The sequence below is a fragment of the Lucilia cuprina genome, chromosome 4 (genome assembly GCF_022045245.1).
Source record: "Lucilia cuprina isolate Lc7/37 chromosome 4, ASM2204524v1, whole genome shotgun sequence".
In the NCBI taxonomy this organism is placed as follows: domain Eukaryota; kingdom Metazoa; phylum Arthropoda; class Insecta; order Diptera; family Calliphoridae; genus Lucilia; species Lucilia cuprina.
In genome coordinates, this window is record NC_060952.1 from 36703940 (window position 1) to 36731609 (window position 27670).

General features: G+C 29.7%; 1 protein-coding gene across 1 annotated transcript in view; it reads right to left on the bottom strand.

Moving 5' to 3' along the window:
* LOC111679498 (zinc finger protein 1) overlaps positions 1-4225 on the bottom strand; it is a 34507-nt gene extending 30282 nt beyond the window's left edge. Inside the window, exon 1 of the mRNA XM_023441078.2 lies at positions 3862-4225. Coding sequence (XP_023296846.2) covers positions 3862-3961 — 100 coding nt within the window. The 5' untranslated portion in view covers positions 3962-4225. The remainder of the gene's footprint in view (positions 1-3861) is intronic.
* Between the last annotated feature and the right edge of the window lie 23445 nt (positions 4226-27670).

Genomic DNA, 27670 nt, shown 5'->3' on the forward strand with positions numbered 1-27670 from the left:
ATTTAAAAGAACTAGAACAGAACTAGTAATAACTAGAAAAGAACTAGAAAAGAACTAGAACAAAACTAGAACAAAACTAGAACAGAACTAGAACAGATCTAGATCAGAACTAGAACAGAACTAGAACAGAACTAGAATAGAACTAGAACAGCACACGAACAGAACTAGAACAGAACTAGAACAGAACTAGAACAGAACTAGAACAGAACTAGAACAGAACTAGAACAGAACTAGAACAGAACTAGAACAGAACTAGAACAGAACTAGAACAGAACTAGAACAGAACTAGAACTGAACTAGAACTGAACTAGAACTGAACTAGAACTGAACTAGAACTGAACTAGAACTGAACTAGAACTGAACTAGAACTGAAGTAGAACTGAACTAGAACTAAACTAGAACTGAAATAGAACTGAACTAGATGTGAACTAGAACTGAACAAGAATAGAAATAGAACTTAAAAAGAACGGAATTAGAATAAAATAAAAATTTCTAATAAATCTTATTTGTATATATAAAATCTTTTGGAAAATTCCCAAGTACTTTTTTACGTTATTTTCTTACAAGGTATTTCATCATTATAAAAGCAAAGACGTCATTTTATTAATTCAATACCATTAATATATTTTAATAAAAGAAATTCTCTTCAAAAAAAAACCCCACTTTACGTTGATAATATATTTTTGTTTATACTATGTGATGATTATTACCGATAATCATTTAAAATAAGACACACCTTTTCTTGATTGTACTTGTAGTTAGTGGTTTGCAGCCATATTTGCTTTTGCCTTAGACAAACAAACAAACAAACAAAAAACCCATTGATAATAATGAATGAGTGACTGACTATATGATAGGCTTTTCAATGGTTTATTATCTGTTTATAAATCACCTGTAGAGTTAGCATAAAGGTAACAGTAGCCAGCCATTCATTCATGTAATTTATTTAGAAAAACCTGTTTGAACAAGTTACCACCATGCGCACGCAGGTTTTCTTTTTGTCTTAAGGTGTGTGTGTGTGTGTGTGTTAAGTGTGGCTTAAATATTGAGGTGAGATTATTTAGGGGTTTGTTTTGTTTTAAAGTGGGAAATGACTTAAAAATTGGGTTAATTTCCATTAAGGCAAAACTGCGTTTTATTATTTCCCAATGACTCAACCTAATTTATTTTGTATATTTATCAACTTTTTAAACGTTTTTTCTATTTGTTGTTTTTTTTCAAATTTCAAATTTGTTATAAAATATTTTTATTTAAACCTTATCACGTTAATTATGAAAAGAACAACAACAATAATAATAATTTTGAAATGAAATAAGTCTGGTTAAATAAACCTTAATGCATTCTAGTTGATATTATATTTATAAAATAATTTTTAGTGTTTCTAATGAATTGATTAAATTTTTTGGTATTTAGAAAAAAAATATTCATTCATAAAAAATTAATAAGAAATTATTTAGAATTAAAGGTTTTGAACAACAAGGGTGGTCTTTGATATAACTGCAAAATTGTTTAAAACACCTACAGAGCTTTTTATGAAACCTTTTTTTGCTTTGCTTATTTATTTTTTTTTTTGCAAAAATATCAAATAAAATTCACCTTAAACCACCATCATCATCATCATGATCTGGTTGGTTTTAATTCTTTCAATTCTTGTTCAAAAAGTAGACCGAACGTCTCTTTATTTTCGTTTTTTTTTAACAATAACAAATAAATTGCATCAAATTTCATTTCATAAAGTACTAAGTGGATTTTACAAAAGGAGTTTGGTTTTTTTATTTATCGTTTTTGTTTGTTTTAAGAAAATAAACAAAATTTGTTTAAATTTTGAATATTTCAGCAAAGTTTTTAAAAGCATATTATTAAGTAAATAAGCAAATAATGAGATTTAGAAATGAAATACTGAAAATGTCATCAAGTTTAACTTTTTTCAGGTTTTTGTTGAAATTATTAAAAATTTGAAATTTTGGTACTTTTTCTTTTGAACTTTGTATAAAGTTGTTGATTTTTCTAAAATTTTGTGATTTACATCTAAAGAATCTTTAAGAATTTCCTAAGACTAAACCAAACCTATTCAATTAAAGGACATTATTAGCATTTTGTTCTGAATTCTTTTTTTCTTCTTGGATCAGCACTTAGAGCATTAAACCTACTCAAGTGTTTAATACCCTAAGTACATTTGCCCTCTCTTGTACGCAGTCAAATAGTTTCAAAATAATTTAAATCTCATTTATCTAAGATTGCATAAGTTTTTAGGAAAATTATTTCTGACAAAATTTTAAAATTTTTAATTTTGATACTTTTTTCAAAATGTTATAACTTTCGTACTAATATTAAGATTTGGCCAAAATTTTGTTACATAAATATTGAATACTTTAACTTTGAATTAACATAAAATTTGCTAAAAAATTTCTCATTAAATTAAAAATATTTAAAAAAGTTTTATTAATTAAAAAAAAAAAATTAAAATAATTAAGTACTTTTTTCTAAGTTTTAAAACTTTGGTAAAAATAACAAAATTTAGCTGAAATTTTTAAGCCAAAAACCCTTAACTTTGTAAAGAAATATTACATTCAATTTAAATCCTGTTTTTAAAAACATTATAAGAAACATTCAAAGACATTTTAAATATTTTATACTTCTCACCTAATCAAAATTTAAATAATTTGTTAATTTTATTAAAAAAAATCATTTTTATATTAACAAATCTAAGAAAACATCTTTTTCTATAATCCTCTTGTCTTAAAAGTATTTTTAAAATTTTTAGCGCCATCTTTTTTTATGTTTTTATTTGCTCTATATCTAATTGGCTAAATTTTTCACAATTTGTTTTATGTTAAAATTGTTTCGTATTTTAATGGGTTTTTTTTTCTATATAAAACACAAAAAAAGAATTAAAAGAATTTTTATTTAGCAACGCCTCATTTTTATACTGGCGACACACATGAAATCTAAATTTTTTTTTTATTTTATTATAATATTTTTCTTAAAATGTTGAAACAAATTTTGTTAAATGTTTTATTAAATGAATTAAAACATTTGTTTGAATGTAAGGTAATTCAGGGTAATAAGATGATTTTACAATTAAATTAGTTGGTGTTTAAGAACAGTATATACAATTTATATGAATTGTAAAAAAACAAATTTTATAATAGTTTAGTTTTATACAATTGTTTTAAAATTTCAAAATTTTATTAAATTTTCTAAAGTTTATAACTTGTTGGTTATTAGTAAGATTTGGTTTAAACATTTTTTACGAAATTTTGTTTACTATAGATATCACATAAAGTAATTATGTTTGCTTGATGATTATAATCACTGTTTTCATTTTGGCCCCTTTTTCTATAGCCTCTAACTTTGGTAATTTTTTTAGGATTTGATTGAAATTTGCTAGATATATTACTTAATACTTTAACTTTTTATAAAGTGAAAATTAAACTCTTTATAGCTTTTAATTCTATCAAAATTTTAGGAAATATTTCAAAAAAGTTTCTCTTAGTAAATGAGTATAAGTTATAGTGTTCTGCGACTTATAACTTTGCTGTTTAGGATCATATTAAGCTCAAACATTGCAAATTCTAAAACTAAGATAATTTTAAACTAATTTCGTAAAAAAATCAAATTTTTTTCAATTTTAAAACTAAAATGATTAAGAAAGAATATTGACATGATATGGAACAAACTTATCGCCATAATTTCCATTTTCTAAACTTTCCAAAGAAACGACGGCACAAACAGCTAAAGTTCCAATGAAAAGTTTTGAAAAACAAATTGCAAACTTTGAAAACTATAATTGTTTTCAATACTTAAATATAACTGTAATCCCTTCTAAATCCTTTTTAATATTATTATTGAAATACTTACATTGCATGGTGAATGCTGGCGATGAGGGCATACTTTGATTGATAATATTATCCTCTTGACCAAAACGTGATGTTGACGACGGCACCAAACAGGACAACATTGGAATGGTGTTTGTGTTATAAAAGTAATTTGTTGATATTTCCAAAATGTATTAAACAAAATTCAACCAAAAACTTTGTTTTTTTTTAATTTTCTTTTACAATTTCACTTTTTTGCACTCTATTTACTAAATTCAAATCACAATTTTTCTTTTACAATAACTAAAGAAATGAAAATTTCTTTTATTAACAATTAAGCTCAAGCTTGTTTTAAAGCTTTTAAATCTAAAATTTTCCAAGACATGTTATAAATTGTGTTTGTTGTTGTTTCTTTTTGTTTTAGTAATTTAATAATCCAAATTTAGTTAAGTTTATTTTTTTGAGAATTTTTTTTATAAAAATTTCAATTTGCGTAATTTTTTTTTTTTTCAAATTTTGTGTTTTGTATTTACACTCTGTTTTTTAGTTTTAACTTTTTCCATATAGAGATTTTGTTTATATTTTTTAAGATTTTTTGAAAACTTTTTTTAAATGTTTTCCTTTCTTTTTTCTCGTTTTCAATATTTGTTTTCAAAATATTTTCAAATTTTTGTTATAATATTTTTTTATATCTTTCTAGTAGTTAGACTTGTTATAATTTGTTGTGTTTATTATTATTATTTTTTTTTTTGTAAATTCTAAATTCTTTTTATTTTGTTTTTAGAAAAAAAATTTTGTTTGAAATTTTGTCTAGTGTGAAGAAGAACAGCGCGTGTCTTTTCGCCGCGACGTTCAGTTCGCTACTGTTAAAACACGTTTGTACGCGACAAAATAATTCCAATTTTTACCGTTGCATTTGTGACTGAAACGAACTCTGACAAAAACTCAATATAATATTATTTCAAATAAACTCTTGTTGGGTTGTAGGTATAGATGGATGGACGGACGGACGGACGTTTAAAAGTGTATGTGTGTTTGTATATCCGCGTACTTTTACGTATAACGCAAAAAAACCAAAGAGGAAAAATAAAAACGACCCTCTTTATTTGTATGTTTTTACAAAAATACAAACTCTTACACTCACACACACACAAACACAGAGACGCACACTTTTAAACACATGTACGGATAAAATTTACTCTACACATCTCTGGTGGATGGCTGGCTGGTTGACTGGATGTTTGGATAGATGAAAAGATGTAAGTATATGGGTTGTTGTTATTTTTTTCTGCTCATATTCAAACACACCGAGATATACACACGCACACACCGAAATATCACAACTCTTCTTGAACACACAATCATGCCTACAGTTAATAAAAAATATCTCACCCAAGAGTACGTAAAGTAACAGCAACTACAACAACAGCTTCATTATTATTACAATCATTATTATCATAGCCAACAACAAAATTCTCACTCACATACACCATCATCAACATCATCACCATCCTTAAGCAGCATCAACAATTTCTAAGGGAAGTTCTCTCATTTATTACAGAGATATTTTATATTCACTCTCTGTATACAATTTTGTCTTTCTCTCTCTCTTTGTATTTTAAAATTGTTGATATGTTTACGTTAATTATCATTAGTTTTTAGTTGGTGTTAGTATAAACGTGTGCTTTTTCGATTTTTCTCTGTTTTGATAATTTTCTAAGGTTGTATTAGTATAGAAGAGAAATAGAGCGTTTGTTTTGCTTAACTGTAAATTGTGTAGTCGTATGTAGGTGTTTTTCTTTAAATCGTGTATGTTTTCTTAACATTTTCACGTTATAACGGTATACTTAACAGAAAGAATCAGGGGAAATGTCGTTGTAGTCGATAGACGGAGATTGTAGTTATGTTAAGGGGTTTGCAAGGGAAATACCTTAACCAGTGAATGGTTGTAAGGAATTTAAAATCCCTATATCCTTCCGGATAATTTTTTGATCATTTAAAACCATTTCCAGTCCATTCTGACGTCAATAGTTCCAACACTACTCTTGTTTTCTGCGGCGGTTGTGTGTTTCGTCTCTATAAATATAGTTATATGTTTCATTATACGAACGTAGATTTAATAGATCTATAGAAGCTATCGAATATGTAAGTGACTACTCTGGTTATATATGGATTAAATAGTCATTTAAGATATCTTGTCAATGGTTTCAGTACTCTTCAAAGTAAATGCTGCAGATAATTAAGATCCAATTACAAGAATCTTTTAAAATCACATGTCATTAAGTTACCCAGTTCTCGAAACTGGGAGCACAAAATCAGCCCGTGTGTTCAGGTTAGGTTTCACAGACTTCACTTGGTCCTATGGTTCACTTTGTATTGTCTGTTAAGATACTAAATGAGGAAGAAAGGCAGAGAAGAAAAAGGATTATGGAGATAGCCTAAACGAAGGTAGAAAGGAAAACAAAAGTATTCAGAGATAGAATTAACATTCTAATTGCTAGAATGTTAGAAAAGTCATGTGAAACTAAGTTCACAACCATATTGACAAGTTTAGGAATGCAAGAATTCCAGTTCCAGTTGTACAACTGACAGTGAGCTCGGCAGTAACACAGAAGATGAGTAATTGTTTCCTCCTCCTCATTCTGGCAGCATCTTCAGAAGGTATTATACGAAAGACCCATGCGTCTAGCATGATTTACTATGACCAGTGATGACCGATAAAAGAGTGCTCAGTTGTGATATACTGAGACCTATTAGAAAGGATGTTCTTTGAGTATCTAAACGATGTCACAGCGTCTTTGCAATCGAGCAAGTATGCTCATAAGACCTTAACATGTAGCATATAGTCTTGAAGTAGAATATACACCGACAAATAATGGCTACCATTATAGATTCCGATATCTCTGCTAGATATCCGATAATACCTAAGTCAATTTGATGCTCATTTTATTACCGAAATTTCAGATTGTGGGATAGTACACTCATCATTGAATCTAAAGGTAGTTTTCGTTTCAAATTCATCAATGAAGATGCCAACACCTTGTTTTGATCCATCAGTGTAAACCAAACGAAGATAAATGAAAACCATGGGCGAAAAAATCCCATTTGTTAACTTTGAGAAAGAAACAGTAGATATAACTCCAAATAATCTATGGTGTAACCCTAATGAGAAGAGCACGAGAAGTCTCTTCCGTATGAGTAAGTCTGAGATTAGTATGATAGTACATATTCTTATTGGACATACAGGATTCCGGGCACAACTATATAAAATTGGACGACTGGGTTCCTTTTCGTTTACCCAAACTGTGTGTGGTTAATTTTATCGCGATTCCAGGAATAAGAGGTATGTATTTGCAATATCTCACCTGATAGTGCAAGAATCAGTTAATCGCAGAACAGTGTCCTTTAACCACAACTCACATGTCATATTCGATATCTAAATCGCGATATGACCCCGTTTGGACTTTACTAGTGAATGCGGAGTTTCTGTTCTGGCTTGTTCTTGATTTTTGGTGACGTATGCTTGTACATAGCTCATATACAGGCACTTACTTACCCACAGGAACTCTGGTTAGCTGACGATATAAATAACCTGGAAATTTTGCCTTTAGAAGCACCTCTTTACTCTGGGATTGAAATAACATTGAGATGCGGAAAGTACTACAACATGCCCCAGGATCTAGAGATAAATGATTACATTTTGTGGACAATTATAAAAAAGGGAGTTAGTCGTTAAAGAGTTTTAAATTTATCAGAAGTTGCGCAATTATTTGAATTAGGAATATAGTTGAAACACTTCACGCTATTATCTGAATATCAGGAATTGAAGATCACTATACAGCTATTAAAAGAAGCAAGATAGACTGTAGATCTAGAGCATTTGTTTAAGTATGGAAGTTTTCCAGGACAATAAGAAGTATTAGAAAGTTCCTACAACGGTAAGAAAAGTCTAATGTAATATGGACACCACCGATCTAAATATTATTTAAACCAATTTGGAAGAAAACAAAACACCATCACCCAGACAGTTATGGGCTGTAAATCTTAGATAAGAAATTATGTCGTTATTCAGAGTCAAACATGTTCCTTGTAAAATTTCCCCTTACATTTAAAATTGAAGTCGTAAAACATTCGGAGAAAACTGGGGAAATGCTTTCTCTTTACGACGATTTTAACATTGCAATGTAAAGTTAACATAGACATTGTAACATCCCTTAATAACGTTAAATTGCACACACAGTCACACATACAACAACTATTCAAAACGAAACTGTAAATGTAATGTTAATAAAAAAAACAGAAAACACTAAACGAACGACCGACCGACTGACTGCAACTAAGAAATGTAACAGCCAGCAAAAGATGAGGGTTAAATATAAAATTTTGAAAAAAAGACACAAACGAATCCTATGCTGAAAACTGATACTGAGTTTGAGTTGTTAATTTCATGACCATATGGAAAGATGTGAATATTGAATAAAATTAAAACAAATTATTAGCTACAACAAAGGAGAAGAAAAAATTATGGAAAAAAATAAAACAAATTAAATAATAACTTATTCTACAAATTTTTATTTATTAATCTATTAATTAAAAGTTTAATAAAGAAAATAAATTGTAAAATATTATGTTATAGAATAATTTAATTAAATAATCAATTCCAATTGTATGTAAAACAAGAAAAAAAACACTTGTATAGAATTATCTACAAGTTCTGGGAAATAGAAAAAAAGTGTTAATTATAAATTAATATTGTTAATTTCTAAGAAATTTTCATTAATCAAATATATGAATAATTTTTTTTGGAAAAAGTTTATTTTTATATAAAAATTTCAATTTTCAAATTGCTTGTATTCAATAATTAATTTAATTTCAAAAACGTATATTTCATTTAAAGTGCTGCTGCTATCCTTCATTGCATATTCCTAAGAACCGTCCGTCAATCAATGAATTTTTATTTGGTTTTTTCATCTTCTTTTCGTACAGTTAATTTTTGTGTGTTTTTTGATTTTGTTTTTTTTTTGGATAATTGCCTTGAACACATTTTTATTTTGCTGTTCATCTTTATACTAAATTAACTCTTGAAGTTGTTTTGTTTTTTAAGTTATTTGTTTGTTTTTGCTTGATTCGAACATTTATCGATATATGAAACACACATACATTTACATATATTCATACTTCTGAAATTGTACATCTCACGGATATATTCTTAAGTTTTTTTTGCGTTTCGTTTTTTATTGAAGATAATAAAACCTATAGGCAGTAATCTTCTAGCAGAGTTGCAAAATGATAAGGTTTTTGGGGATTTTTAACACGTCCACATAGAAGTCATTAAATTAGTCAAAATACTAGTCCATAGTCTCGTCAATAGATAAGGACATAGACGAGCCAACATTTCTTTTTCAGTTCCAGTGGTCAATGAATAAACCAATTGATGAAAAAATCCTTGGATTACCTAATAGATTAGTGCATGGTTTAGTTCCTAAACTTATCAAAAGATAAGTCGATATACTAACCAATAGACTAGTTCATGGATAAGTTTATAGACTAGTTAACAAGTTGTTAAACTATTTAAAAGACTAGCTTATGGACTAGTCTATGTACTACTATATAATAAACCAGTCTATGGTACAGTTAATATACTATAGACTAGTCCATGCACTACTCAATATTCTAATACCTAGACTAGTCCAAAGCTTAGTCCATATGCTTGTTAATAGATCAGTAGATATCCATATAATTGTTACTATTGTTACACATAGAATAGTTTGTAGTTTGTACTTTATAGACTAGCCCTTAAACTAGTCAATTAACTAATCCTTATACTAGTCAATAGACTAAGTAGTTAATAGATTAAATAATATACTAGTCAATAGACTTGACCATAGACTATTCAATAGTTTAGTGTAATATACTGGTCAATAGACTAGACCAGTAGATAAGTAACCTACTATACTGGTCAATAGATTAGTCACTAGACTAGTCCATGCACTATTACAAAGACTAGTTATTTGTCTAGTTAATATACTAATTCATTGATTACAGTCAAGTATAATCTAAGACAATAGTTCATAGGTTAGTCCATAGACACACATACTTCATAGTCTAAAGCTGTAGTCCCCATAAACACATAGCTCATGTACAAGCACTTAATCTGTCCCACAGAAACTCTGGTGAGAATACACTTCTTTACCTTGGACTTGAAATAACATCGAAATGCGGAAAGTACCTCAACGGGTCTAAAGATTATATTTTGATGACAATAACAAAAAAAGGTTTAGAGAATACTCCTTCCCACAGATAAGAACTCTGGTAAGCTTTAAATATAAACAACGTGGAAACTTTGGCTTCAGAAGCCTCTGGGATTGAAATAACATCGAGATGCGGAAAGTATTTCAACATGCCCCAGGGTCTTAAGATTAATGATTACATTTAGACTACATTTACAAAAAAGGGAGTTAGTCGGGAAAAAGTTTTAAATTTATCAGAAGTTGTGCTATTATAATTTGAATAAGGATTGTAGTTAAAATACTTCACGCTATTTTTCGAATAAGAGTTAGAATTTGGATATCACTCTGCATCTATTTTAAGACACACGATCTATAGTCTTTTGAAAGTTTGCCTACGGGGTTTATAAATTAGTTCATATAATTATCAATAAACTCTTTCATTGGTTTTCCTTTACAATAATGTTGTTTAGTTGAAAAACTATTAAAGGATAATACTAGTTTTGAAAAATTGAAACTTTAATTAGTTCTTTTCAATATCACTTTTTTTAAAAGTTCTCACTCTTTACAGTTCTGGCTATCAACAACAATGTGTTACATATCAACTCATTAAAACAATAACAAAGTCTTTATAAAACGAAATGAAACAATAACAGAAAAAAATATACATAATATATAAATAAATATCTTTACTTACATACGCACATAAAATTGTATAAGTATAACGGTACTTTTCATACGTGAGTACATATTAATTTTTTTAAATGTTCAACAAAAAATAAAATCAACAACAACAATTACTAAAAAAACCAACAACAGCCACAAAAAACAAAACCACACATTAATGAGTATATTTTTTATATTGTTGTTTTTGTTTTTTTTATATTAAGAGATTTTTGTTGTTATTATATGGTTGTGGAGGTAGGTGGAGCTTCGTTCACACAACTTTTAAAATGACACACAAACACTTACATTTCTATTATATGCAAACATTCATACATACATACATATATACTAATTTTGGTTGGTATTCTAGTTGATCTTTTTTTCTGATAATTTCTTGTACTATTTTGTTATTGTTTCTAGTATTTACTTGTTGTTTTATTTCAATACAGGTTGCAAATGAACTCATTAAAATGAGTATATAAGCTAGTAACTAAATGACTGTTTGTATACGTAATGTAATTAAATATTCATTATACGTACATGTATTGTAGCAAGTAGCTAGTGTTACTACAAGTGTTCATTAGGTTTTAACTTTTTTTTTGTATTGTTTCAAGGTGTGTTTTCTATTTTATTGGTTTTAGGTGTTTGTTGTTTACTATTTAAAATGCTTGAGGTTTTTATTATAGTAAAAGTGGGTGTATTCTAATCAAGTGTAAACAATTTTTGTTGTTTCCATATTTGTTTGTTGTAATTAAGAGATTTTGTCAAAGTCATGTATAAGAGTTCAGCGGCAGTCATCTAACTAACTAACTAACTAACTTACTAACTAACTAACTAACTAACTAACTAACTAACTAACTAACTAACTAACTAACTAACTAAATAACTATATAACTAACTAACTCAACTAACTAACTAACTAACTAACTAACTAACTAACTATCTAACTAACTAACTAACTAACTTACTAACTAACTAACTAACCAACTAACTAACTTCTTTTCTACCTAACTAACCAACTAACTTACTTCTTTACTACCTAACTAACTAACTAACTAACTAACTAACTAACTAACTAACTAAATAACTAACTAACTAGCAAACTAACTAACTTACCTACTAACTAACTGACTGACTGACTGACTGACTTACTTTTCAATGACTATAAGGTTTGTTTCAAATTTGACCAAATTATCATGAGAATTTCGGCCTGAACCTTGCGCACAAAGTTTACATGGACAGCCAGCCGGACGGACGGGCATATCTTAATTGACTCATGAAGTAATTTTGAATCGGCATACTTTAAGGTGTGTATTGGACCGGCTCGGTTCCAGCTCAAGCGTTTTGCAGATAATTTTTTCTTTCACTTCATCACTTTTATATCAAAATCCGTGCCTGGTTTAGGACCGATATTTGTGTGCGTTACACGCATCAGTACAAACGTATAATACTCTCCCTACTATGTAGTAGGACGGTGTAGGGAATTATAGTAATAATTCCCGGGAATTTCGGCACAATTTCCCGAGAATTAGGGGAAAAATTTGCAGAATTCCCGGAAATACTCTATTAAATAGGTAAATTATTTTTTTTATCTAAAAAACAACTATTTTTTAATATTTCAAATTCTCTTAACTATAAAAAGATAGACCTTATTAATAATTTCATTATGAACTCAGCTTTGAGATATAATATACCTTAAAAATTCCTTACTTGTTATTTCATTATTTGTTTATTAAAAATATGTGATTGTTGTTGCTCATTTTACCCACATCACATATACACACACACACATATACTAAAGCATAGAAATACAATCATACACATTTACAAGGGTTGATGTATTAAAGGTCCTTTTTCTTATTTATAATTTACTAATATGACTCTTTTAAGTGTCTTTTTTTTCTATGCTTAACTGTATGTATGTATATATGTATGTAGTATGTTTGTATGATGGCATAGCATAATCATACTATGGTTATGAATGACTGAATGTATAAAAGAGCTGAACTGAAGTGAATAATATGAATGAAATGTAAATGTCAAACGCAAGGATAACAACATTTATGCGGTAAATAAAAATGCAGATGAAGTTAACAATAAACGAATTGACACAAATATTTTTTTTCTTCTTTCTTTGATACAAGGGTTTAGAAAACAGATGATGTTTGTTGAAAGATTTCTACATGTATTGCGACTGCAATAGAAATATTGACACGCTTTTTGAAGAATGATTTTTAGAAGAAGGCATGCAAAGTATGCACCTTTAGATATTTTTTTCTTTATTTAAAAATAAAAATATATTAAAGTATTTCTATTTGTGTTTGAGTGATAATCCTTGAAAAAAGGATTTTTGATTATTGTTGATTTTTAGTTGTTGGTTAGTTTGTAAAGAGGAAGAAAAAAAAACATATGGCACGAGTTATTGGCATTTAAGTGAATTATTAAAGGTGTTTGAAATGTGGTTTGAAATTAGGAAAAACTATAAAGAAATAGAGGACTATTAACTACTTGACATTTTACTAGATTTAGAGGTCTGAATTAAAAGGGGATTCTGAGATGCTGATCTATCCAGTGCTCTTGATCTTGAGTTTAGTCTAGTTTAACTAGACGTGGATTTTGAATCCATTAAGCGAACTGAAATTGGATTGACTTTGCCGTTGAATGGAGGATTGTGAATAATCCTCCCTTCGATCTATGCGAAAGTAATAGGCATGATCTATCCAGTGCTCTTGGTCTTGAGTTTAATTGCACGTAGGTTATGAATCCATTAAACAAACTGAAATCGGATTAACTTCACCGTTGAATGGACGATTGTGGATTATCCTTCCTTCGATCTATTCTGAAGCCATAGGCATTATACTGTTTTTGGGTTGATATATTTTAGCTGCGATAGTCGACCTATGACATTCAGCGTCCATATTTCTATTGGCATTAGAATGCACCTCTTACAATAAGTCTCTCTACATTTTCTTCGGTAAGGAGAACAACAATAAATACATCTCCCTTCTTTATAAAATATGTTTCTACTTTTCTGTTGTAGTTAAAGTTGATGGACATCGGGTATATTACGAATAATTTGCTTGCAAACAGGTTGTTTCTTTCAACATGTTCTTTTAAAATTCGTTTATCATTAGCTACCGAATGTTTCAGGTTAATCGGATTGGACACTGTCATGAGTTCTAGAATGAATCGATCGTTTGATCCCGGTAGTAATGTCCAAACTACGCCGCTTGATTTCGTTGGGCCTTCAAAACTTTGCATTCGATGCTGATACCGAAAGTACAAGTGTTGGGTTTATGTCAAATGAAAATTACCTTGAGATGCTTGGTTATTCACTACATGCGGTTGTTCACTACATGCGAACTGTCAAATAGAGTCGATGAGACTTCGATTGAACTGGACCTCTCGTCAGAAGTAGTATTTATACACATTATATCCTCATCTTGCAAGTATGCCTTTTACACAGTGTCCTGTTATTGCTGTTATCGGTCTCGATATGTCCCGCCTATTTTAGTTTATAAGGTGTCTTGTGCGTTTTTTATTTTCTTTCTTCACAGAACACATCAGAACCAACACCGCAGTTCATTTTAGAGCCATCAGTAAAGATTCTGCTGGTATATTCTCTTGGTAGGTTGCTCTACACCACTTGCTCCTGGAAGGAACTGTGACTTTAACGACTCTATCAAAGTCCGTATGTGGGGCAATATATTTGGATTTTTGGTTCAAGATTGCAGGTAACAAGCTGAAAATCTTAGCGTGTCCATATGTTCTTGATCTACAACTTCCAGATGAGTTAAGCTTTTCTGCGCTACAAGCAGATATGGCCATTATATGCAGATCTATAGGTAGGAATTGCATATTCCAGAGTGTTCAGAGCTTCTGAATGACTAGTTCTAAGAGCACTTGTTATACCAATGCATGCTGAACTTTGTATAGTTGATCTACAATAGACTTCTTCTTCTGGTTGAAGTCCACCATACAAGAGATCCGTATGTAAGAATCGGGCTTACTATAGCTGTGAACATCCATTCTCTTGAGATACATGTGTATTGAATTTAAGTGAGATGGACGTACGGTATCTTATACAAATGACACAATTAAATGTCTCTTCATTGTCAGAGTATGTTCAGATTTGGCTCTGTTCATACCACACTAAATGACGTGTGGTATCTGTAAGAAACAACTTTTCATTAGGTTATTTGATGGATTCCTATTTCGGTCTACCGTTTACGTCTCTAGGTTCTGTTGTGGAATCAACAGAAAGCATTTCGTTGATTCACCTCGGACGTTTCGCAACGGGGTAGCGATGGTTAGAGAAAAGATAGCACAAGTGTTTTATTCAAAATTGACACCTCTGTGTTCCTTGCTAGATACAAAACGGCGATGGTGAGTAGGCACCAGCTGGGCGAATAAAAACTCTTAATTCACATTAGCAATAGAAAGAGTTTGTACGAAGATGCAACATTAGATTTTATACTGGGACATACTTGTACCTGGAAGGCTGTGGAATGGGATATGAAACGTTCTTATTTTCTGAACTTCTTACAAAATATCTAAGGACTTATGGTGTTTACATCCCGCATAATCTTATTATTTCATACTTGGTTTGAGACGAAGATCTGATGAAAGGATAAAACATTTCTCCGATTCTATTAATAAATAAGCTCTTAATATATCTCTTGACTTTCCATGATGTCGGCATGTATTACTGGATTATTCGTTTTTGCCTGATACAATGGATCTATAAATACTGCAGGAGTAATACTTATATTGATTCCTTTTTTAGAATGGTTAAGATTGCTGTGCCTTCTGAAGAATTGGATTATACGTTAATTTATGATATTGAAAATCCATTAAAGCATTAAACTAGTTTCTTATTAAGTACTTTAATTAATTATTTTCGCCAAAAACTATTTACTTAATGCCCTCACCTAATCCTTCAAAACTAATAAATTTATTTAAAATAACAATTAAAACCTTTTTGCTTCAAATTCGAAATAAAAATTCCCACGTTCACTCCCACTTAAATAATTGTGCAACTAAATGTTAACGTTTTAAATTTCAAAGTAGAGCACATTCGTAAACTAATAATATTGGCAAACGTTGTCGATCGGTTTTACCGTTCATTAATCTTAACAAATTAATGCTGGTACCGGCATACAAAAAAAAAAAAAAAACGAAAAATCGTACAAACTAATAAATGTAAGTCAATAGTCCATCATCGTCATGAAATGTAACATTAAGAAGGAAGTCAATCTAATCATATTGATTGTGAAATCTACTTCTTTCGTAAATTCAAAAGGAAAATAAAAATTCAATAATTAAGGGAAATGTCTGACACACTCAAATATAATTAAAACCCTTGTCTCAACTTGAGATAAATTTTATAAGGTTTCGTGTGAACATTGCTTGAGCAGAGTAGCTGAAAAAAAGGGGTTGTTTTTCCACCAAAAATATGTATATAAAAACTTAATTAAAAACAAACTGTAAAATTAACGTTTTGAAAGAAAAAAAACCAGCATATTGTGTGAAAATTAAGAAAAGTCTTTACCTTCCACCCTCTTTAACTATTCCCTATAAAAACTCTTTGACACCTCCTTGTAATTTACACTTTAAAATGATGCCACGAAACAAGCAATAACATGCTTTGAAGTGCGGATTTAGTTACAATACTATTACAAATCCCTATTTATTTCTTTTCAAATAGTTTTGTTTGTATGTGTGTTTTTATCTTTTTTTCAGAAATAAAAATTTTCACACATAAATTTTAAACTCCTTCACTGTAACGAAAAAAGAATGAAAATATCGGAAATTGTTTAGATTTAAAAAGAAAATTTGTTGTTGTATCACATGTTGCGGTTGAGTATTGAAATTAGGAAAATGTATTAGCATGTTGTGTATTAAAATTGTGTGGTTTTCTTGCTTTTTTGCTGGCTTTATATAAGAAAGAGTTTGTTTTGGAAAATTTATTAAGGGAAGTTAGCTCAGTGATATATGTAAGTTCTTTGAAATCGATTTAAAATTATATTTTCATTTATGAACCTGGCAGAAGTAGTAAATCAAAAGTAGATCCAAAATACTATATGGATCATAATATATAATATCTTCACATCAAGTATCCCACTTTGTTTCGAAAATCGTTTACTTTATCTTAAAGTAAGAACTTTTTGAGTGAATATCATCAGAGTTAGGTTTTGTTTACGTTCAGGAAAAATCAGATCAAATCGAAAGAAATACACTTTGATCGCTGCAGTGCTATAGTGAACTCGTTTTCTTAAAAAAAATTTGGTATATGAATGGAATTATCGTTCAGAGTTCAGAAATAGATTCTGTTTGGATTAATATCGTTCTCAAGAAATTTTGTACTAATTTCTACGAAAATCTGTTATGAAAAAGATAAGGAACATTTCATGTTCGTACAATGAAAAAGAAAAGGAACATTTCATGTTCGTACAATTTGTCACAGTTGTTATAATTCTTTATTCTAAGAAGACTGCCCCGGGGTTGATGAAAGACGGGATTAAGAGGTTCTGACGGTTTCTCTAGTCTGCCGAGACTATAAACATAGAAAATTTTGCATCTGGCATTACGGGTTGTTAGTTGCCCACAAGATTATGTCCTGGCAGGTCAATTGCTTGAGGTTCCTTCGGGATGTGCTTTAAACCTTAATTCGCAGGTTGTGTGAGTTGCGGTAAAGTCTATAATTCGGGATAAGTTTGGTGCTATTGCCGATGGCAACAGATATCTCACAGAGAAGCGACTGTGGAACGAAATTTTGAAAATGATTTGGTGTAAATTGTATATGATACATGATGAATGTAGCGGTATATGGAGCTCATCACCCTAGGCTTAGTCTGTTGTATATTTGTCTCTTATGAACGTGTTGGATAAATGAGAAGTGTGATGGGTTGAATGTTTATGAAAGGTATCTTATCCTTGTCCAGATGTGTTCGAAGTATACTCTGCTTATGCCAGATTGTCTACTCAGTCTACCGGTTACGTCTCTAGGTGCTGTTTCCGTCACAGCAGAGAACATCCCATCTGCGTGGTTGTATCATGTCCTTGTCCAAGTGTGTTCGGAAAATCATACCAGATTTTCCACATTGTGTCCCGGTCTGTAGGTTACGTCTCTAGGTGCTGATGCCGACTCAACAGAGGCCATCCCATCAGCGTGATTGCAAACGGAAGTGATGTCTTCTCATCTCAAAAGTTGAGCAACGATGCAGCAATGGTCAGAGATAGCTTAAGTACTTCACAATGTGTAAGTATACTGGGCAGGAAATTCCAAATACGCACAATGGGTTGGTGGTGAGGCGCATAGAAGCTCACACATTGGATAAAAAACCAAAGTTCAGTCCTAATTGTATCGAACTTTTTAACATTCCTTCTCTCCTGGCCGATGATCATATGAAAAAGATTATTCCTTTAAGACTCTCTTCCAGTCCAACGCGATCTTTGTTTATCGAAAAATGTGTTTATGTTAAAAATTAAAAAAATCCACCTCTCTTACTTAGTCTACTTCCCCAGTAAATTTACTATTTACTTTATGCACTCTTTATTATTTTTACATTTCAAAATTTCTTTCTAACGAAAAAAAATGGTTGCATGCAGTTATTGTTGTTTTATTTTCCCCATAATTTTCAAAAGAACATTTTTTAATTAGCAGTAAACTTTTGTTAATGTCACCATCTAAACATGTTTCTTTTATTTTTCAAATATTTACAAACACATAGAAATTCATGCAGCCGTTCGTTCGTCCGTCCGTCCGTCCATCCGTCAGTCATTGTTTCAAAGCATTTCTTCGTATAATTTGATTTTGTTACATTTAAACAAAGAACTTTATTTGACTTCATTTGTATGTTTCATTACCAAATTGGTTATGGGATTCAAATTAAACTAAAAACACTCAAGTGTTTTTAAAGTTGTGTTAGTGTTGTAATGGAGAATTTTAACCCCATCCCAAATTGTGTGCCCCAAATAATATAGTGTATTGGCTGTTACATGTGTGTGTTTTAAAATAATTTTTATATTGTGGGATTATTTTTTTTCTTCTACGATTTTATAAAATTTTAACACTTTATGCCTTTTTACAATATATCTATGTATATACTTATGTATTATTTTCATTGGTTTTTAGTGGTTTTGTTGTTGGAGTTTTTATCAAGTGGCAAAAGATATATGATTTTCAATTAAAATCTTTTTGTTGTTGTTTTTCCTTTAGCTGGAACGTGAAAAAAAATAGAAAATCATTCTTAAAGAGTTACAAGTGTGGGAAGATTTTTTGTGGTGTGGTTGTAGAGTTTTCTTTTTGTTTGTTTTAGAAATGATTGCATTTGAAAGAATTCTGTTTGTGTGTGTTATAAGGAGGGGGGATTCGGGGGGAAATTAATTCTTACAACTTGTTTTATCACTTTCTAAATACATGGAAATGGATGATATTGTCAAGTGTTCGTCCAGATGTGTGTAGAAGTGTAGACAGTTGTCATTTTATATTGAATTAATTTCAATGTATTTTTTATACACAAAACCAGAAGCTAATATGAATATAGTTTGGGTTAGGAAATTGGAAAGTTTTCTGAAAAAGATTATTATCAAAACATTTCTATCACTTGGAATATTGTCTACTTTCCAAAGAACTTTTCATAGAATAGTTTTTTGGAGACTTTTTTTGTAAAGTAAAGGACCTTTAGTGAAGGTGGATACTTTTACTATATAAAGTTGCTTTTCTTAATATTCATCTTATATCGTTTGTCAAATTTTTGTATAGATATCTATGGAGGATTTAAAAAGTCTTCTTTCTACAGAACGATTTATAGGCGAACTGTTCAAAAGCGGATATAGAACACTTATCAATGTATACTGGACACATTGGAAGGTTATACACAATCATCGAACGTGCCTGATCACACTCCAGATACAGAATACATCGGTAACTTTGAAACGTTGAATTCAAATGTCTAGGTCAAGCGGAACTTATGGTCCAGCGGGATCCGTTGCTACACGGATGGCTCGAAATTGGGGAAGAAATGGGTCCTGGGGTTCTACATTGAAGACCCAGAATCAAAAATATCGTTTACCAAATCGTAACAATAGCTTTCAGACACAAGTCCGAGTAATAATGAAATGGGTAAATAAATCAGAATAAATGGCGCCCTGTGGGCGCCAAAAGACAAAAAGGGCGATATCAGGAGATAGAATTAAATCCAAGACCGCGTTAGATTGTAAAAAATCTTTAACTGAATATTTTCTAAGAGATAAAGTTTACATCATATCGATACCAGGTCAATCGGGAGTAGTATGCAACGAATGGTCGAATGTTATTGCTGTAAAGGGAACGCTACTAAAGCTGAATTTAAGCTATGGGTGGGAGAATTCCACAAGTCCTCTTGGAATAAGGAAACGGTGGGCAGAATCACAAAGATCATTTTTGGGTGAACCTGATGAGAGCATCAGGTAAGCCTTTTTTTTTTTCTTTGTGGAGACTTTTTCCAAAAAATGTTTCTTCTTTATGGAGAATTTTTCAATAGAAAAAGTGTCTCCTTTTTAGTTTCTTTCTATAGAAAAGTTGTCTTCAATTTTCTTTCACATTTTGGAGACTTTTATGATAGAAAATGTGTCTACTTTATGGATTCTTGTCTACATAACACTTTTTTAATTGTGGAGATTGTTTACAGGAAAAGCGTCTTCTTGGCGGATACATTTTCTATAAAAAAAAGTGTTTTCTTTATGGGAACTTCTTCTCTGAAAATGAGTGTGAAATAGAAAGAAACGTGTAGATCTTTTTAAAAAAGATACCTCTTTGTGAAGAATTTTTTAAGAAAAAGATGCTTTTCTGCACAGAGTTTTTGTGTGGAAAAATTAACTTCTTTCTTCGGTCTCTATGTGGAGACTTTTTCTAAAGAAAATTTGATTTCATTGTGAAACTTGTTTCATCGAAATTTTGTTTTAAATTTATTGACTTTAGGAACTTCTTTACGGATAATTTTTCTGTAGAAAAGAGTGTCTTCTTTACTATAGACAAATGATATTCAATCTTCCTTCTTCGGAAACTTTTCCTATAGAAAATGTGTCTTCGTTTTTATAAATTTTTCTATAGAAAATAGTAAAAACTTGTTTCTATAGAAGAATTATATTTATTGTAGAGACGATTTCTAATTAAAAGTGTCTTAATTGTAGAGTCGTTTTCTATAGAAAAGTATTTTCATTGCAGAGTAGTTTTACATAAAAAGTATTTTTAGGCTTTTTTCTTTATAGAAACTTGTAGAAAATGTGACTTTCTTATGTGAACTTTTTTATTGAACAGTTTCTTCCTTATGGAGATTTTTTTCTACAAAAAAATTGGTTTTCTTTTCAGAAAAAAATGTTTTTCTAAAGAAAAAGTATTTTGTTTTCAGAGATATTTTGTCTTCTTTGAAGAGGAAAATTTTCTACAAAAGAAAATTTTAATATAGAGAAAATAATAGAAACATTTTTCTGGGAAAAGTGTTCTTGTTTAGAAAACGTAATTTCTTTCTAAATACATTTTCTATAGAAGATGTGTTTCCTTTGTGGATACTTTTCCTCGAGACTTTTCTTCTATATAGAAGAAGTGTTTTATAGAGACTGTTTCTATAGAAAAAATGTCTTATTTGTGGATACTTTTCTATACAAAAGAAACTTCTTTGTAGAGACATTTCCTATTTCAAAAAGTCTATTCCCTGTAGAGACTTTTTCATAGATAAAGCTTTTTCCTTGTAGAGATTTTTATATAGATAAAATAACTTCCTTGTAGAGACTTTTTGTATATAAAAGTGTCTTCTTTTTAGAAACTTTTCTAGTGAATTAAAACATTTAACATTAGTTAACCTTCTAAACAAATTCCAAAAAAACATTTTCATAACACAATTTTATCAAATTGAAATCTTACCTTTTACAATATATCAATTCCATATTTTCAAATACGGGCTTATTTGAAAAAAATAACTATTAAAAGAAACCAAAGAAATTCCGTTTATGGCATGAGACAAACTGGCGCTTACCTCTTCTAATAGTTTATAATGGTTAATCTACCTATTGAAAGAAGGTGTTGTAGCAAAAACCTACAGCAAACAATAGCTGCAATAGAAAAAAACAATAAACAACGTTATATTTCAACCCTAAATTGCATTTAATATTAAAGGACATGCATGCAGGACAAACACTATGTATATACAAAAATGCTGCTATAAAGGTATGCGCATTCTCTGTATTTCGTAAAACAATAATAGCACGTGATATTTCAACGATAGATATACAAACACATTTCTGGATTTAATCCTGTACAAATGATTAAATCGAAAACCATGAATGAATACAGAGCTGGAATTTCTCAGTGTATTTGTTTAGTTGTTATTTTTATAACAGGAGTGTGTGCAAGGATGTTTGAGAAAAACAGCAGGCAAAACACGTAAACAACCCACCGTTATGCAGTCTAACAGTCTTTCACAGGTAAACGATACTTTTGCATTTCTCTCTTTCTCTAAGTTAAAAGTCATAAATAAGTCCTACTACTCATACATTTAAAACGGATATAACGTTGTTCAGACTTTAAGTTATGAACAAGAGTGGTTGAGAGAGAGAGAGAGTCTGGTTTGGTTTCTAGCGTCCTAATGAAGTTGAAAAGCGTGTCAAATTAGTAGTTTTTTTCAGTTTTATGTGTGTGTATTTTTAAGAATTGAACAAAAGTTCACATACGGGGACAATGTGTTGTCATAGGGGTATAAGAAATTTTCCCTTATATCTGAAATTCCTATAAGAATGTTAAGGTTTTGCTTTGACTTAGGTAAAGTTGGCTTTAGTGCAGTTTCTTAATGAAAATAATTGCAAATAATTAAGCAGAGAAGGTTATTAGGCGAAAAATACCACTTTTTTTTATAGAAAATTTCAAAATAATTTGGGAAGTTTTTGATTTGTTTTAAAGGCAATACAAACGATAACATTTATTATAAGCAACACAATTTTTTAATGAAAAATATCTCTTTGCAGGAAGATCTTTTTCTATAGAATCATTTTTTAAGCCATCCATTATCTATTTTATAAGTCCCTTTAAAGGATACTATTTTATAAAGGAGAAGTCCTTATAAACAGTCATTAAAAAAAGAACGAAATTTCGATAAAAAATACTTTCAAAGGAAAAACTTTGCTTATAGAAAAAATGCTTTTAAAGAATACTCTTTATCTACAGTAGAAGACGGTTTTTCTCCAGAAAAAGTATCTTTAAAGCAGACACTATTTCTTTAGAAAAAGTATTTTAAATAAAGAAAATTTTTCTATAGAAACAGTACTCTTTAGACTCTACAGTAGGAGTTACTGTTCTATAGAAAAAGTCCTTTAAAGTAAACACTGTAAAAAATTCACTATTTCTTTAGAAAAAGGATCATAAGTGAAGTAATTTTTTTAAGTTTCTTTAAAGGAGACACTTTCTCTATAGAAAATCTCTCTTTAAAAGAGTCACTTCTTTTTATAGAAAACATTTTTTTTAACTGATTTATTACTTATATTAAAATACTCTTTAAGGAATGTATTTTTTCTATGGAAAAAATCTCTTTAAACCAGTTATATTTTCTATATTAAAAATTTCTTTTAAAAACAGACTTTTTCCACATAATAAATTTCTATAAAAGATAATTTTTTTTCTATAGAAAAAGAACTTAAAAAGAGATAATTCTCTTTAATGAAGAATAAACTTTTTCTATAGAAAAATCTATTCAAACAAAACTATTTTTTATAGAAAATGTCACATTATTTATAAAACAAAATTATTGTTTAAATTAGGCACTTTTTCTATAGAAAATGTCTCTTTAAAAGAGAAAATTTTTTAACGAAGGACTCTTTATAAAGGAAACACTAGAAAAATCTTTTCAAAAGAAAAATTTCTCAATAGAAAAAAGTCCCATTAAAATACAAACTTTTGAAAAAAAAGTTTTTTATAAATCAGCAGCCACATTCTCTATAAAACACGTATTTATAAAGAACACTATTTTTCTACAAAGAAGTATTTTAAAAAAAGCAACATTTCCTATAGAAAAAGTTTCTCTAAAAGTACAACTGTTCTCTTTAAAGAGTCTCTTTAAAGAGTCACTTTTTCTAGAGAACAGGTAATATTAATTAAAAGACATATTTTTCTCTATAGAAAATCTCCTTAAAGGAACTATTTCTATAGAAAATGTTTCTCTAAACTTATTCTATAGAAAAATCTATTCAAACAACAAAATTATTGTTTAAATTGGACACTTTTTCTATAGAAAATATCTCTTCAAAAGAGGAACCTTTTTTAAAGAAAAGGAAACACTTTTCTATAGAAAAAGTCTCTTTAAAGTAAAAATCTTTGTAAAAAAAGTCTTTATAAAACAACCGTTGCATTCTCTATAAAATACGTCTCTATAATGAAGAACCTTTTTCTACAAAAAGTTTCTTTAAAAAGCAACAAAGGAATCTGTAATCCTTTTATGATTTCTATAGAAAATGTTTCTTTAAAGTAGAAGCGTTATGTGAATCTAAAATATCTATTGGGAAGCAACTTTTTTCCATATGATAAATACTTTTTCTGTAGAAAAATTCTCTATAAGAATGACAAATTCAAAATTCATTAAAATGAATTTTAAATCTTCTTTTCGACTATCACATCACGTAGCTAAATATGTAATCATTAAAATTTAATAAAACCATTCACTTTTATATTAACATTTCAAAAAGCAAATGTAATAATTAATTAAACTAAAAATTACATAACTGAACCGGTTTTCCTGGAAAATTTGATTAATAGCCTTACATTTTTCCTACCAAAAATGGTCAGTCAGTTCACAGCAAACAAAAAGAACTTTAATATAAAAAGTCAACATTATTTTTAGTAGATTTATAGCAGAAATAAAATAGTAAAAAATATGTCCACCTCTTTTTGTCTAAAATGCAAACTCAAACAACTTGTATAGAAATTGTAGCTCAATGACAAGTTTTTTTGTCGTATTCACATGCAAGGACACGAGCTAAAAAAAGGTATAATTTTAATCCATAAACAGATTTACACCCTTAAACAAATGCAATTGTTGTCCAACAGCTAGAAATTTAAATTTTAATGTTTGTATTCCTGCAAGGATTTCATATACACACAGACAGATATATAGTATGTGTAACTAATACTACAAGTAGTTCGTGCTGTTGTAGTTGTTATTTTAATTACAGCATCAGCTGTATTTGTATTTCGAATTCAATTTTATACAGGTTTTATTTCGTTTGTTTTCTCTTCTCTTTTACTGTTATTCTTACCTTTAAAACAAATTTACCTTAATAGCTCGTGCTCAGTCACCCATCTCAAAATTTGCACATTTCTATTCATTTGATATTTGTTTAATCAGCGTATTTTTTTCCCTGTTCCCTCACTCTCTGTTCCTCAATGACTCGTGCTAGACGCACTTTTATTTTCATTTCCTACTCAATCTCTCTTTGTCTACGAGTTTAGCTTTGATTTCTTTGTTTCCACCTTTTATCACAATATAATTTCATATAAAACGGCTTTTGTTTTTAATTTCAATACACAGTTTCCCTTTTTTGCCAATTGCATCCCTTAAATTGTATTAATATTTTACCTTGATTCTGGTGGCCGTATGTCAGAATCTTTCTTTGGGTTGAGTCTTGTATTACACACGTATGCGTTTGCTTTTTGTGGCATTAATCATCACATCTATAGTCAGTCATATAACTGTAATAAAGGTGTATAAATGAATTGAATTGACTACACGTACACACACACATACACACAATTAAATACACACATACACATGAGTACACTTGGAAGTTTGTTGTGTTGCTTTGTGTGGTAGTGAAAGTAAAAGTAAAGTGGTTGTGTAAAAGGATATAACAGGAGTATGGCAAAAAAATAACTCCTTTACTCTTTCCTATACAGAGTTTTTCTCTAGCAAGAATCTGTCTTTTGGAAAAAGAGAAAAATGAGTCTCCCTCAAATAGTCTTTTCCAATAATAATGAAAGACAGAGACTTTTTGTATAGAAAATTTGTATATTTTTATAGAAAAGGACCTTTCACAAAGGTTTCTAAAAGGAGTCTCTTTCAGAGCTGTCTCTCCCAAAGAGACTTTTACTGTAGAGTTTTTTCTTTAGAAAAAGTCGTCTTCAAAGAGACTTCTTCAAAAAGACTTTCTCTGTAGAAAAAGTATTGCCTTCAATGAGACATTTTCAGTAGAAGAAGTGAGGCATTAAAAAGACTTTCTTTGTAAAAAGTGCGATCTTCAAAGAGACTTTTTCTTTTTAAAAGGTGTTGCCTTTAAAAAGACGTTTTTGTAGAAAAAGTGTCGCTTTGAAGAGACTTTTTCTGTATAAAAAGTATCGCCTTTAAAGAGTCTTCTTCTTTAGTAAAAAGTACGGTCTTCAAAGAGACTTTTTCTTTTTAAAAGGTGTTGCCTTTAAAGAGACTTTTTCTGTACAAAAAGTATCGCCTTTAAAGAGTCTTCTTCTTTAGTATAAGAGTCGCATTCAGAGAGACATTTTCTGTAGAAAAAGTATCGCTTTGTAAGATAATTTTTATTTAAAAAAAGTTTCGCCTTCAAAAAGACTTTTTCTGTAGAGGAAGCATTGCCTTCAAAGAGACATTTTCGGTAAAAAATATGTCGCTTTCAAAGAGATTTTTTCTTTAGAAAAAGTGTCGCCTTTATAGATACTTTTTCTGTACAAAATGTGTCACTTTAAAGAGACTTTTCTGTAGAAAAAGTATCGCCTTCTTTAGAATAAGTTTCGTCTTCAAAGAGAATTTTATGTAGAGAAAATATGTCGCCTTCGGCTCAATTTACCTTTTTCTTCAGAAATTGACGTTATAAGCGTTTATTATATAAAAAAAATCTCTGTATAATAATCTGTTATATAGAAACCAGTCTCTATATAAGTTTTTTCTTCAGAAAATGTACATTTATAGTAGTTTTCACTATTTTAATATTAGCACAATATTGTGTGGCAACTTTTTTTCAATTTGCAATAAGAAAATAAAATAGTGGCAACTCCGTTCAAATTGGTGAAATTATTTTCCGAAATACATGTACGATTCCAATCTTTATCAGCGGCTACGTTTAAGCCGGCTTAGCTTTTAAGCCGAAAGAATTCGGCGGCGAATTAGTATTACCGGCGGCCAGCCGCCGCCGATTTGAGCCGTTTCGGCTTGTATCCATCTGCTTCCAAGAGACAAAAAGTTTGGACTTTAAAAGTACTTTTTCTGTACAAAATGTGTCACATTTAAGATACTTTTTCTGTTGAAAAAGTGTGACCTTCAAAGAGAGACTTTTTCTCAAGAAAATTTGTCTTGTGAAAAGAGAGTTTTTCTACAGAAAAAGTGTCGCCATCAAAGTGATTTTTGTATAGAAAAACCTTTTCATGGTAAAAAAAATTTTAGAATAACTTTTGTTTTCAGAAAATGTCACTTTTTTAAAGTGTCTTCTCTGTTTCTGTTAAAAATGATTTCCTTTCGTAAAACTTTTTTAATAAAAATATTTTGAATGTTGGTTTATAAAACGACTGTTCCAAAATAAACACAAAATGCGCGAGAAACTTCACTCTAAATTTTAAAAATAACATTAATAAATCACTGGCCTTAGGTTATAATAAAACATCAATGTCAACAATAACGAAAAAATCTTACAAAAAATTAACAAACCTGTGGAAAAAAGGAAACAAATTAAAACAACAAAACCAATAAATAGATTTGGTTTCAAGGCTACATTTAGCTACATTTCATTATAAATGTTTAAAAACTACAGAAATGTTTACCTACAATATTGCTTGCAGAGATATTTTTATACCTTTTGTGATAAGAATAAATAAAAAAAGTTAAAAAAAACTTCAATATATTTTCTATGGCACGCGACAACACGACCTACCTCTCTCATACCTTTGTTTCGTATACGTTTTTTTTCTTTTCACAGACGATTAAAAAAATGCAA